Source organism: Benincasa hispida, chromosome 12 (genome assembly GCF_009727055.1).
Source record: "Benincasa hispida cultivar B227 chromosome 12, ASM972705v1, whole genome shotgun sequence".
Classification (NCBI taxonomy): domain Eukaryota; kingdom Viridiplantae; phylum Streptophyta; class Magnoliopsida; order Cucurbitales; family Cucurbitaceae; genus Benincasa; species Benincasa hispida.
Window position 1 is genome coordinate 76,799,410 of NC_052360.1, and position 13,386 is coordinate 76,812,795.

The 13,386-nt window shown below is 33.6% G+C and overlaps 1 protein-coding gene and 2 long non-coding RNA genes across 3 annotated transcripts; 1 reads left to right on the forward strand and 2 right to left on the reverse strand.

Annotated features, from left to right (window-relative positions):
• Nucleotides 1-770: 770 nt before the first annotated feature.
• LOC120067021 lies at nt 771-3,108 on the reverse strand. Its single transcript, XR_005478903.1, has 3 exons — nt 2,967-3,108; nt 2,146-2,606; nt 771-1,004 (listed from the first exon to the last, which is right to left on the reverse strand). It is a non-coding gene; the product is annotated as an uncharacterized LOC120067021 (long non-coding RNA).
• Nucleotides 3,109-4,449: 1,341 nt separating this feature from the next.
• Nucleotides 4,450-10,435, forward strand: LOC120067020 (protein LAZY 1-like). The gene is made up of 5 exons (XM_039018393.1): nt 4,450-4,589; nt 4,669-4,735; nt 4,816-5,594; nt 6,263-6,548; nt 6,863-10,435. The coding sequence occupies exons 1-5, from the start codon at nt 4,584-4,586 to the stop codon at nt 6,880-6,882; spliced, it is 1,158 nt and encodes a 385-aa protein (XP_038874321.1). The 5' UTR covers nt 4,450-4,583; the 3' UTR covers nt 6,883-10,435.
• Nucleotides 7,429-10,815, reverse strand: LOC120067022. The gene is made up of 2 exons (XR_005478904.1): nt 10,542-10,815; nt 7,429-8,177 (listed from the first exon to the last, which is right to left on the reverse strand). It is a non-coding gene; the product is annotated as an uncharacterized LOC120067022 (long non-coding RNA).
• Between the last annotated feature and the right edge of the window lie 2,571 nt (nt 10,816-13,386).

Genomic DNA, 13,386 nt, shown 5'->3' on the forward strand with positions numbered 1-13,386 from the left:
ACCTTCTTGCCTATATCAACTACTATATTTTTTCTTCACAGTCTTCCTTGATCGATAATAGTCCATTCTTGCAAAATCTTGAAAAAAAATCTCGGTATTTTCTTTCTTTTCTAAAATTTAAAGAGTTTCCCCTATATAGATGTGAACTGTTCACAGTGAGCACAGCTCACGAAACTCTCTCTTGCGATCAGCATTGCCAAGCGATCTTCCACCAGCAACAATCAACATTGGCTCAGATGGCTACTCCGATACCAATTTGATGTAGCCTAGAAGATAAAAAGAGAGAAATCTCTAATAATAAAATCAAAGTCTTCATTATGAATCAAAAGTTGTCAATACAAGAAAATAATCTCTCTATTTATAGAGAATGAGAAAGCAAACTAATCCTAATCCTAATTAATCAAATACTAATCCTAATCCTAATTAGTTAAAGAAACTAATCCTAATCCTAATAAACCAATGAAACTAATCCTAATTCTAATCAATCATGGAAACTAATCCCTATCCTAATCAATTAAGGATTTGCCCATAATATCCTAACTTATCCTAATCCTACTACATCAACGAATTATTAAAATTAACAAACTTTGTTAGAAGACATCAACATTCAATTAGTGACTTTTACTTCCATAGATGCTACATTGTTTCACATCTCGGTAAATGGAACTAATATCGTTTTTTAGGAGAAGTCTCCAAACATCCAAAATCATCTTATATCATCATTCAATTAATGATTTATTTCATAGATCCTAAATTATTTCACACGTCGGTAATGGAACTAATATCTTTCCGAAACGCTAACTTCATGCTATGGTCAAAGTACCAAAATTGTGCCTTGTTGAGCTCAAAACAGATAGGAGCCTCAAATTAGACTCGAAAACATGAAAACAAATACAATAGTATGAAAATCCAACTGTGAGGTTCAAAGTCAGTCTAAGGTCTCAATCTCTATCCACTGTCCAAACAACAGAGGCAGCAATGTTCTTCAATAATAGTCAATCACCCTGTAAAACCACAGCCTCACATTCAACAAAGAATAAAGAGTTCAAACGAGCATTAAGAAAAACTGATGCACAATGCTTTAAAAGTAGGGTTCAATCCAGAAATGAAAGGTTAAAAAAGCTTTTAGACAAACAGGTTCATGTTCATTGCATAATCACATCACAGTAAGGGCTGCTACTAACTTGGCTTTGCTTTTACATGTACAAATCATAATGAATGAAGGCTATTGCATTTAGACAAAGAGATTTATAACACAACATGTTCAGTGCATATATTCACATCCCAGTGGGAAGGCCCTTTTAGGGTGTTGGTCAAAAAGAAAAGGTCAAGAGAAGGATAAATATGTGGCACACTTTGTCTACAACATAGTTGTTTTCCCTCATGTCATTGACAAGACATTCGGATTTTAGTTTCATGTTTTGTTCCTAAAAACAAAAGTCGGCACAAAAGTTTAGCAGGTCCCAGAATCAGATGATAAAATGCTCACTTTTTCCATCTGCAATATGGCCTACCTAAGATTGTGATTAAATTACTTTTTTAGTCTTCTTATTCTAACATTAATTTCACTTGTCTCTATACTATGAAATGTTTTATTATCGTTCTATTTTTTTTAATTAACTCTTACTAGTTGGCTCTATCGCTAACAAAGAACAGCATAAATTTAGTATGATAAGTCATTTATAGTTGCACTTTTAAAAGTCGCAAAAATCGAACAATGCATTATCGCTTACACTGCAAAACAAAATTATTTTTAACTTCAATTTTTTTGAACTAATATGACTTGTTAACTAACATGATAAGATTAAATAAAATGTCTCAATCTTGAAGCTCATTTATCATATTCTAAAATTAGGTGTCTTACTTCTTTTTTTTTTTTTTAAGTATCTCTGGGAGGTTTTATATGTATTAATGAAAAGATATAGATACCAACATGAGCATAACTCAACTAGCATAATTCATATACTCTCCACCAAAAGGTTAAAAGTTTGATTCTCCACCATGCATTGAAGGTTTAAAGAAAATGTAATTTTACATCTTGGTTTTGGCAATTTTAACAGCCTAGCAATCCCATAAGCAAGTTTCCAGGTCAGTTTTCTCTTAAAAACAGGAATAGCAAGCACGAAAGTTTTGATGGAAACATACCAGAAGGAAGAAGGTTTTCATCAGCTCCAATTTGTCATATCGCTGAATATAAAATCTCTCCATACAGTGAATTTAGTGAAAAGGGTTAGTATGAACACGTATAAACATGGATCAATGGATCTGCCAATCATATTAGTTGGATTTGACAAGCTTTTGTATCACAGATAAAAACCTATCTTCATGTCCAGAAAGCTTGCAAGTTCATGGAGCATGGCCCCCTTTGCATCTTTCCCACTCTGTCACCAGATCTAATGCAGATCTAATCAACTTAAGATTGAAATATCAATCTACCAGGTTGAAAACTAAAAACAAATAGAGGAAGCCAACTTATCAGCTGGAAATTTAGGCTGATTTGACATAAAATCATTTGCTCAAACTCATAAAGGTAAATATCGCATGGTGCTATGCATCATAGTCCCACCTTAATCCAATCTGAAATCCTCTGTTCCTAGATCTTCTTCCTGAAATTATAAAACACGTCCAATTTGATAACTATTTTGTTTTTTTGTTTTTTATCTATAAAAATTTAACTAAATACACACTACTCTCACCCGTAAGTTTCTTGTCATTCACTTCCTATCAATGTTTTCAAAAACCAAGCCAAGTTTTGAAAATTATAAAAAGTAGTATTTTCTTTAACAAGAAACAATCTATAAAAAGCAGTTTTCGTTTTTAGAATTTGATTAAAAATTGGAATGTTCTTTAAGAAAGATGAAAAATATGGTAAGGGAATTAGGAGAAAACAAGTATATTTTAAAAATAGAAAACAAAAAACGAAATCATGGCCTAAGATAATATTATAATCCATGCTCACTGCTCACATTTTCATGTGAATATTGAGTGCATATCCTGGGCAGACTTGAGGCAAATGATCTTTTTCATGCTCAAGGAAATGACTTGAGAAGGCTTCAGAAATATGATGACAGAACTGAAATCATATCAATTTCTTTCCTAGGAAAAATATTTTCTCTTGTAAAAAAGCTCAGAAGAAACCTGAGGGTTAGGACATTCAGAAATTATTATGACAGTTAAAGGGGAAAAAGGTAAAAGAGTTTAAATTTGCATCTTATGTACTTCACAACCAATGTCAAAGTGCGTAACCCTTTTTCCTTCTCTTCTTTCTTACTCTATCTCATCGGGTCACCATGTCTTTAGCCAAAGAATACTACTGAAAGTAAACAATAAATATGAACAACAAACAAGAACTAGTTGATATCCACAAGGGTAAAATTTCTGTAATACAAAATCTACAATAGAATGTTTCAGAAACGTGGAGTTGTAAAAGGTTCGGTCAAAAAACAAATGGGACCCAGGCATATTTTTTTCCTTCTAAATTTTCTTCTTGAAGAAATATTCTGAAATGACGCTAGAGATCATACTATGAAGCCTAAAAGACTTGCTATAAATTAAAACTCCCTAATACAATTGTAACACAATTAGAGGTTACCAACAACAATACTGGAATCATGGCCATTGTTACGGAATAAAGATCAGAAACGCAATCTAACCTTTATGTTATATCAGATCTCATCTTAGATCTTCTTGCTTACAAACATAATTTTAAAAAAAAAATGGTGTCAGGGAGACCAAAAGGTCATCTACTATTAAAGATCTTTTACTGCAAAGATCCACAACTAAATGCATGGTCCAACATATAGATTTAATAAGAATCACATATGAAAATAAGACATTGAAGAGTCCTTTCAAAATTTTCAATTAAAAATATGCAACACAATGTACAGTCTCTTCTACCTTTCCAGGTCAGAACAATGCAAATGTGCCCCTGATGAGAAACGATCCACTTCGTTTTCAATTATCTTTGCACTTATTTTGGTCCAACAAAATATTCTCCAGAGACCCCACCAGTCATTTTGGGCTTTTCCCACCAAATCATAGAGAAGTTGTTACAATTATAAGGATGGGAACTATCATTTTCCCATGGAAGCATGTGCAACACATGTTTGTGTAGATAGCACAACTATATACAAAACATGAATAAATTAAGATACTTAAAACTGATTAAATATAACTAAAAGAGATTGTTTAAAAACATCTACGAACAGTACCAATATGCTTTTTGAAGAATGGAAGAATTTCAGGTTTGGAGAGAGTCAATACCACCACCTAAAGTACCAAAATAAATCAAAACTAGTCACATTCCTCAGATAGAATGATGATCAGCTTCCGGAAGGGTGCCCCTGGACCCACTAACAATTTGGCCACTTGAATGGATAGCATAAGCTAACCAATTCTTTTGTAAGGATCTCTATGTTTCCTTTACCCACATCATCTCAGACTATTGGAGGTATGCAGGAAGAGTTTGACACTCTCATTAATAAATAAGCAGTGAACTAAACTATGGAAAACACCTTTTTTTTATCATTACCCCTCCACACTGAAGACATCAAAACTCAGTTTTCTGAAGCACAACCACAAAGATGAAGGTAACGTTAATTCTGCATTATTCCTTGTAGAGCGTTTCTGTCTAAATACTAAATGATATTGTGGTTTTCTTCCACATAGTTACTCGGTTGGATGCATCGTAAATTTCGGCAGAACAGCGGTGAACCACTCAAAGACTTCGCCATTGGTAAACCTAATACCTTCAATTACTAAATGAGGTACTAAATGTATTTGTGTAACGAAGAGGTTATTCTTATACTTGTTTAGGCCAACAATCGCTTGACGATCAGCAATACATCTCAAAGTCAAGCATTAAACCTTTCAAGCAATCCCAACGAGAACAGAACCTTCGAAAATCTTTCGCTGGTCTAGAATCAGAAGTAGGAGATGAAGACTACGAAGATGAATCATCTCATCCAATGTCTGAGATCTTCCACGGATTTCTTGCAATTGGAACTCTAGGATCTGAACAAGTCATCAGTGACCCAATGACACCAAAGTTTTCAATTTCTGTTGAGAATATAACGGAAAAAGAAACTGAAGTAACTGAAAATGAACTGAAGCTTATTAATGATGAGTTGGAAAAGGTTCTAGGAGCTGAAACTAAGGATGACGGATACAATGATTCCTCTGGAAGAAACAGTTACGTGAGCATGGGAAGGAGCAGCCATGGTAGCACAATTACACTCAGTGGCAAGCCAATGGATGGCCTAGAAAGCAATTTGAGTGGGACCATCATCTGCCCACTTCAGGGGTATCTTTTTGGGTCAGCAATTGAATTGTCAGAGACTACAACAACAGTGGCTAAAAAAGAAAACAGGACCTCCCTTGGCGAGCTGTTTCAGAGAAGCAAAATAGCTGAGGAGAATGCAGGTGCAAAATTTGACAAGGAAGACAAGCGAGCTGAAGAGGATATTGATAAATCTGCCATGCACCTAATGAAAAAGAAACTGAAGAAAAGAATGTTGTCTGCTTCTTCTAGGAGCTCTGCAACAGCTGTTGAAGGACTCAACGATTCTGCTTCAGCAGAAACAAAACTGTATAAGGTATGTCAAAGTATGACTTAAACTTTTTCTTTTAGGTATCCGTGAGTGTCCCGATCAGCTTATGCACAACTCGACTAATCTCACGGGACAATCCACCTGACCCTACAACATTTGAGTATCAAGAAAACTCATAGGATATTAAATCTTAGGCAGGAGACCACCATAGATTGAACTCATGACCTTTTAGTCATTTATCAATGTCAAACCCCCTATTTACCACTAGGCCAACTCATGATGGTTATGACTTAAACTTAACCCTTGCTTCCAATGTTTTTGAAGAGTATAACAGATAGCTCTATGCGAAGATAGCCCTGGAACAATTAATTTTAATCTTTATGATGGTACCTTGGAACATTCAATCCAAAGAATCAGGGATCCACACAAACTTCCTAAAACCCAATCCTAGGCAAGAATATTGAGGGTCCTCATGCCATTTTACTTTTCTCATTTTGACTCTTGGGATAAACAGATTAAATTCCTGCCTGGTCTCATCTGATTGTTAGTTTTCTAGCTATCATTATAAATTTTAAAACTAGTAGATGATTCAATTGAGAGGCTTCAGAAACCTATTTAACCCTAGCGAACTACTGAGCCCAATTGGATTGTAACTGTTTTCCTGTCTACAAGTAATTGTTAAATTTCTTCAATATATGACATGTGGCTTGCAGATCTTTCACATGTTCCACAGAAAAGTTCACCCTGAAAGTTCAACAATCATACAGAAGTCTGATAAACACCAAAAGGTTCAGAAAAAGAAGAAAGCAAACCATAACCATGATGGTTGCTGCAACAATGGAGAGCAAACATCTGATGAGGATATCATGATATATCCTCAGAGAACACTGTCGAAACCAAGTTTTCGACGGATCAAGAATCAATTTCCACCACATTATGGACTAAACAGTTCTGATCCAAATGACAACAAGGAACGCTGGATTAATTCAGATGAAGACTGTAAGTAACTCATCATATCCTATTTCACCTAGATGTCCTATTAGTTTTCATGAACACTAATATCAGCACCCACAAGCTACAAATTTATACTCTTAAATTGTATACACTAAAATTCAACTCATTGTAGTCCTGACTTGGTATTTATGCTCACCTTCCACAAGACACACAGTAAAGATGAATAGTAGCTAATCCTTTTCCCTATATCTGCTAAAATAATCATTGCTCACTACATTATTTAACCAATTATTTGAGAGATAAATGACTAAACTGACTCGTGAAGCAACTCTAATTCACTTTCATTATGTTCATCACAGATCTAGTGCTGGAGCTTTGAGGGGTAGAAGAAGCATATTCCTTGTTCATCAGTAGCCGAGTGTGTTGCAGTATTGTCTACTCATATTGGTAATTATTGCTGATAGTGTGCAAGTTACTACAATCTGAACAGCGTTTGGGTGTGTGAAAATAAGTAGAGGATCTCCCTCTTCAACCACTCACTTTGTATGTTGTGTGTGAAATGTATTGTTATCTCTAGAACACTTTATGGTCATATTTTCTTACATATTCCACAAAAAGCACGTCCTAATGCAGTTGATATTTCCCTGTTTTCTTTTCCTTTTGCTTTCGACAACCCTCTGCTTTTTAATTAGGCTAAAGTTAAATATAGACATTTTCCCAAGTCTATTTACCTAATATGAAAAAGAGAACACTGGTAGCGCAGAAAGAGAGGAGATTTTCTGACATTTAGATTTACCATAGCCAACTAAACCAACACAAAATGTCATTCCGTAAATTTCCAAAATAATAACATATCCTAGGCCTAGAAGAAGTATGGACCAAAAGCAGAAGAATAGCCGCTGCCCAAATCAACAACTCAAAAATATGAAGTTAATAACAGAATACCAGAAAGCAAACAAAAGAACTAATTTAATCTATTCATTACAAAACTTCCTTGGTTCTTTTTTTTTTCTAGGGGGACAGGGGGTGTAAAACACTAATAATAGCGAAGGATCCTATACAATCTGCGTTCAAGAATAAAAACTTCTCAGTTTCTTCCTTTCCTAGTATAAGTTGATTTGGTAAGATACTTGCCAATATTTGCCATCTTATCAAGGATACTTCTCCATCGTTGTTCATCCACTCCTCATGTAGGCAAGTGCACCTGGTTAAGTTTACTTGTTGATAACAAAGAATTTTGGGTTGAAAAGCAATAGGTTTCTACCCCCCCAAACAGTCTGGCAAAACAGGTAGTCATCGACTCATCCTTTTTATCAGCACAATTCGAAATTCTGATGTAGATACAATACAACTTTGTCTTCTTTCATGAAGAAGACGTATTTTATATATGTAAAAGCATCGGGTAAACTAAACTTCTCCTTAGGCAGAAACCAAGTAGTTGGATTTAGCATACCTATCAAATGCACATGTATTTGATATTCTGTACTCAACATACTCAGTTACTCACCTATTTGATATAGTGTATTTATCTGGTAAACTGGCCATAAATTAATGGAGAGTAACTAAACAAAACCCCTTTTCATTGGCACGATTTGCAAATGCCAACCCTTTATTTTCCACTGCTAATTTCCAGCAGGTTGATTATGTCGTTCAATTTCTTAAACTTTCCGCTTCCTGCAAGAGGTTTCAAAAATATATATACAGAAAATAAGTGACCTCACAAAGAAAAGCCATGTCCAGAACAAGAGCGCTATCCAAAAGTACACAAGTCATACAAAAGAACCCCAACTGTTTGCAATCAAACAGACAAATTTCTGGAATGAGCTTAAAGAGAAGCATTAAACATAGCTAAATTCCAAACCTCCTGCCAAGTGCCCTCTAACACCCAAAGTATCCACCTATTCTTTCTGACCAAATAATCCATAGAACGGCAACAAAATTTAACTGTCCTGAGACTCTTTATACTGCCCCAAGTTTTAGGGAAATTTGCCTTCAAAGCTAAATTTATAATTTCATTTCTCTGACATCCAAAACTTTTTTTAATTGCCTTTCAAGAATCTTTATTATATTTTGTACCTCTTCAAAGATAAATTTAATTAATATTGTAAACAGCTATAAAAAAAGAAATTAAGGATTATTATGCCTACTTGAAAACTTTTCCGAATAAGGAAGAAATCAAATGTTAGCTTTGAGTACAAAATTCTCTAAGACTTGGGGCAATACAATCTTCCTCTGATACAAAGGGGCAAAATCTAATTAAAATTCATCACATGACATCTTAACATCTCAGGCCACAAATGAGAATTAAAAGATCTTCAGTAAGCACTGTGGGATCATCGATATTAATTCTGCCGAGAGCCACAAGGCAAGAAAACTGCTGAAGCTTATGGATGCATGTCAAAGACTCCTCTCATACAAGTGATTTAGACAAAGCAACAACCACTAGGTAGAGAAAGCTACTAAATTCATATTGAAGACCGATATTTTTTCTCATTTTTCAACCTGCACTTATGAAATTTGCCACAGAAGGGAGATAGGATCAAGCGATACTAAGAAACGGTCTAATCAAAGCAGGTTGTCAGCAAAAGTTGTTTTAAACTCCCATCTATCCAAGAAGTCCAAGAAAACTCTACTACAGTTACCACCAGATCAATACCCCATATGTTCACCTTCCAAGCACAGTACAAACATATTTAGGTATAAACCTGGTTTTGAGCCTAAAATTTCATACACAATCTAATGTCCCTTAATTTTTAAATGTTATGTTGCAGTCCCAAGACTTTGAATAATAATTCATTCTAGTTTTTCTATTAGTTTTATATAAATCATTTATTTAAGATCTAACATAACATGTGTTTTGATCCTTTATTTAATTGTAAATGTCTACATGGACAAGTATTCAAACACAAGGTCAAAACGGTAGGTTTAAAATGGACCAAAATCTTCTATTCAATTAAATGACTAACAAAAAAAGGTGAACGGCAAGACTAAAATAATTTTCGTATAAAGTTCCAGGATAAATTTTTAAAGTTTATGGATTAAAGCAAAATAAATATAAAAGTGAGAGAAATAGTATTTAATACAATGTATTAAATTAACATAAGATAGGTTATATTGCAAGTTTAGTCATGAATTTGAGGATTTTTTTTTTTTTCATAAATACGTGGTGGGGGAATTGAATCTCTGACTTCGAGATTGATAGCACAAGCACCGTGCCAATTGAACTATACTCATTTCAACATGAACTTTAAGAATTGTGTCTGTTTGTGCTTGAACTTTCAAAAGAGTCAAAGTTAGTTCTTCAACTTTGATATTTTAAAAAATTCACGAATCTACTAAATATCCATTAAACATAAATATCCATTAGTCATCAATGGAAATAGACTAAACAGGTTCGCCTGATGGAGAAAACACAGAAAACAACATTGGCAATTGATGAATTCCAGACCAAATAAACCTTCATTCGAAGGAAAGAACCAACAAACCTCTGTTTCATCAACATGAACACGATGCATCTTTCAAGTGTATCACATCTACAGCAACAATTAAATGAGTTGATCTTTCAAGTGCTAATTTCTAAATGAACAAAGAATTTGCAACCAAGGAATATACTTAACAAAATACACCAAACATCTCATCTCACTATCTCAGACCTTTCTAGCACAGGTACAAATTTCTCAGAGAACGAAACCAAATGAACCAGTTTGTTAATAAAGCAAACTAAAAACATGAAAGCTCTAGAAATTGAAAAGGGATATTCAGTCTGGCTTACCAAACCTAGCTTCACAGGGAAAAATGCATTAGATTTCAACTGCAATTAGAAAACTACCGATGACCAGAAAGGCAGTAATAGAAAATTTCCATACCCATCGGCATTCTGATTAGCTAAAATTGCAATGTAAAAAAAATGAATGAATATATATATATATATATATATACAAAAAACAGGATGCATTCAAAGAGCATGCATTCAAAAGTAATTTTGACCGGAAATTGAACGGGAATCGGATGGAGTCACGGCAGACACAGTCGTCAAACCTGACGCGCCGTCGTGAAGTCCCGCCAACATCTGACACGCGCCACTGCACCTGCCACCTCGTCCGCCGCGCATTGACCTGAGAAGACGCAGAGAATGATGGCTATTGAGCTCCAACATTTTCTCCACCTCTCCATCTATACCAATCTTCTCCATTTCCATCGGCCATTGCAAAGTATTTTCTTCCAGCAGCCAGCTCTCACTCATCTCCTTCCATTTTGTTTCAAAAAGATTTTCAAAGGTTATGTTTCTAATTATTTATTATAAGATTTTTTTTTTTTTAGTTATTATGTACTATTTATAATTTTGATTGTGATAATATATACTACGAACAAGTTGCCACTTTTTTTGGTTGTGTGTTTATCTTCTACATCATTGTTTTTTCTCAAAAAATTTTACTGATCTTTATATTTGTCCTAACATTTGTTTTTGTTTGGGTGGAAAAAAATTTATAAAAAGAAGGAGAAACCAATACTATTATTTTATTTTTTTTTTTAATTTTTTTTTTTTTTTGCAGAATATTAGGTAAGATTAAAAAAACAACTTTTATATAAAGTTGAGTGTTCTTATTTGTTTGGGTTTGCAACTTTGCATGCTTTCACTTGTATATTATACTTATAAGCTTATTGAAGTATACCAAATATGTTAAAACAAGGAGAATAAATCTATGGAATAAAAAAAACAGTTTATAAACATTTTTTTTCTTTTTTTAGGTAGAGAACAACAGAACTGAAAACAACCAAAATTGGCAATCCCTAGAAAATAAGAGAACACATCCTAGAAAAATATCTTTCCAGGACAAAGACCTGATGGTGTTGATATTCAACATGCAGAAGCGATTAAGATCACTCTAATTTCATCAATTTTATAATAGAAACATGCAAATTCATAAACTAAAAATAGGATTTTGAAGATATACATTTGATGAATCCTTCAATCTTCAAATCTAGCTTGAATCTTCACTCCAAATACTTGTAAATTACCCGTTGATTTTCCCTACTATCCTCTAGGACCTTAGATTAGAAGGTGGATCCAAAATGAGTTTGAATTCAAGGGAATTTTTATGGAGGAAACGTAGTTTTGTTGTTCAAGTGATGAAGAACTTCTTCTTCAACCAAAAACCAGAAAATTCCAATTGCATGGCTTGAAAACTCAGCTGATTTTGACTCAGTTTTATTCAAGTCTCTCATACAATTTGATTGCATAATAGATTGACACCAAGTAGCTCAACCTATAATGGGAATTTGAGTGTTTAAAGTGGGATAAACCCACTAAATTTGAAAAAAAAAAAATTAAAATCAATTTTATTCAAATGTCACTTAAAAATAAAATTTTCAAATTTTAATTTAAATTTTCAAAACTTACATTAAAACAAAATTGATTTTATTATTTGAACTTTCATAAAATTCAAATTTTCAATTTTAAATCAAATTAATTCAAATAATTAATTTTAAAATTCTATTTAATTAATTAAAATAATTCAATATCCAATATTAAATTATTAAAATACTAAATCCATAACCATGAATCTCTATTCATGTATTTAATATTTAAATCAAATTTAAATATTATCCAATTCTCTAATTTCATTTAATTTGATAATTAAACATGTAATATATTGTATATAATTACTGATTCCTTTAATTTGAATTTGAATGTTTCAAATTTATTCATCACGCTATTCTGAGGTTTAATCCATTTGTGAGTTAGTAGACGATCTAATGAACCTACAGCTCATGGACTTTAAAGATCCGAGATTAATTGGCTAAACTATTTAAATCGAATTAATCAACATTCGTTAACTACCGAGTAGTTGCACCCCCTCACTATAGATATATTTTTGTTCACTTAATTTAATCATGTTTAGTAAGTCGATTCTTCACAGGTTGTTCGTAATAACGGTTTGGTCAAACGTTGTTTTACCCCCGAGATTACATCTTGCTCCTTAAGTCCCACTAATCCTCTAATGAACAATTGGTTTGTGATCCAATCACCAAACCGAGTCCCTTGTTCAAGACCCAGAATTGGTACTTAAGAGAATAATCTCTCTACTATCCCTAAAAGTAGGTGGAAGTGAATTTCGTCTTGCACCCTATGTCCCCAGCTATCTACCCGGTCTTACCCCTAAAATGGGGGTCTTATTGAGCCGACGTTGTTGAGTCAACTCTTACCATGTAAATATAAGAATAATCCCAAATAAACAGGAGTTCATAGTTAGCTCAAGATTGAGGCCAAGTTACCTAGGTTATCGCTTTAAAATAGTCAGTCTTAAATAGTAAACAGCATTATAAAGTAAGAGTGACTTATTTCTTAGTCCAGTTTATACAAACTCTTTGCATAGGATGCTCCTACTCGCATGTCTCTACATGAACCATTCAGGATCACATTGTTTGTACTAAATACAAAGTGGATCGCATCCGATAGTGTCCCCAGAATAAGGTACCCAGCCTTATCCGTATACTATAGACCGTTTTGGCTATATACTTGAACTTGATCCACTCTTATGTCTCCACATAAAGCCCAAGTACTCATGTAATAGCCATGGATCTTAGTTTATTGGATTTAGTGTAATTTACATATTCAATAACAGTTTTACTAAACAAAATCTCAATAACATTTTTATTGCAAATAGAATATGTTTAATCTTGCAAACTGCGAGTTTTAGGACACACGACCTAACAAACTCCCACTTGAATTAAAACTTCAGTGGGTTTATATATAAACAATTATATACAATGTTGAGTATGAGAGAATAAATTCAATAAACTAGGGCATTAGACTTAAAGTATTGTTCCTGAGACAACATGGCATACATCAAACTTCCAACTGCTGATGCATAGGGAATTT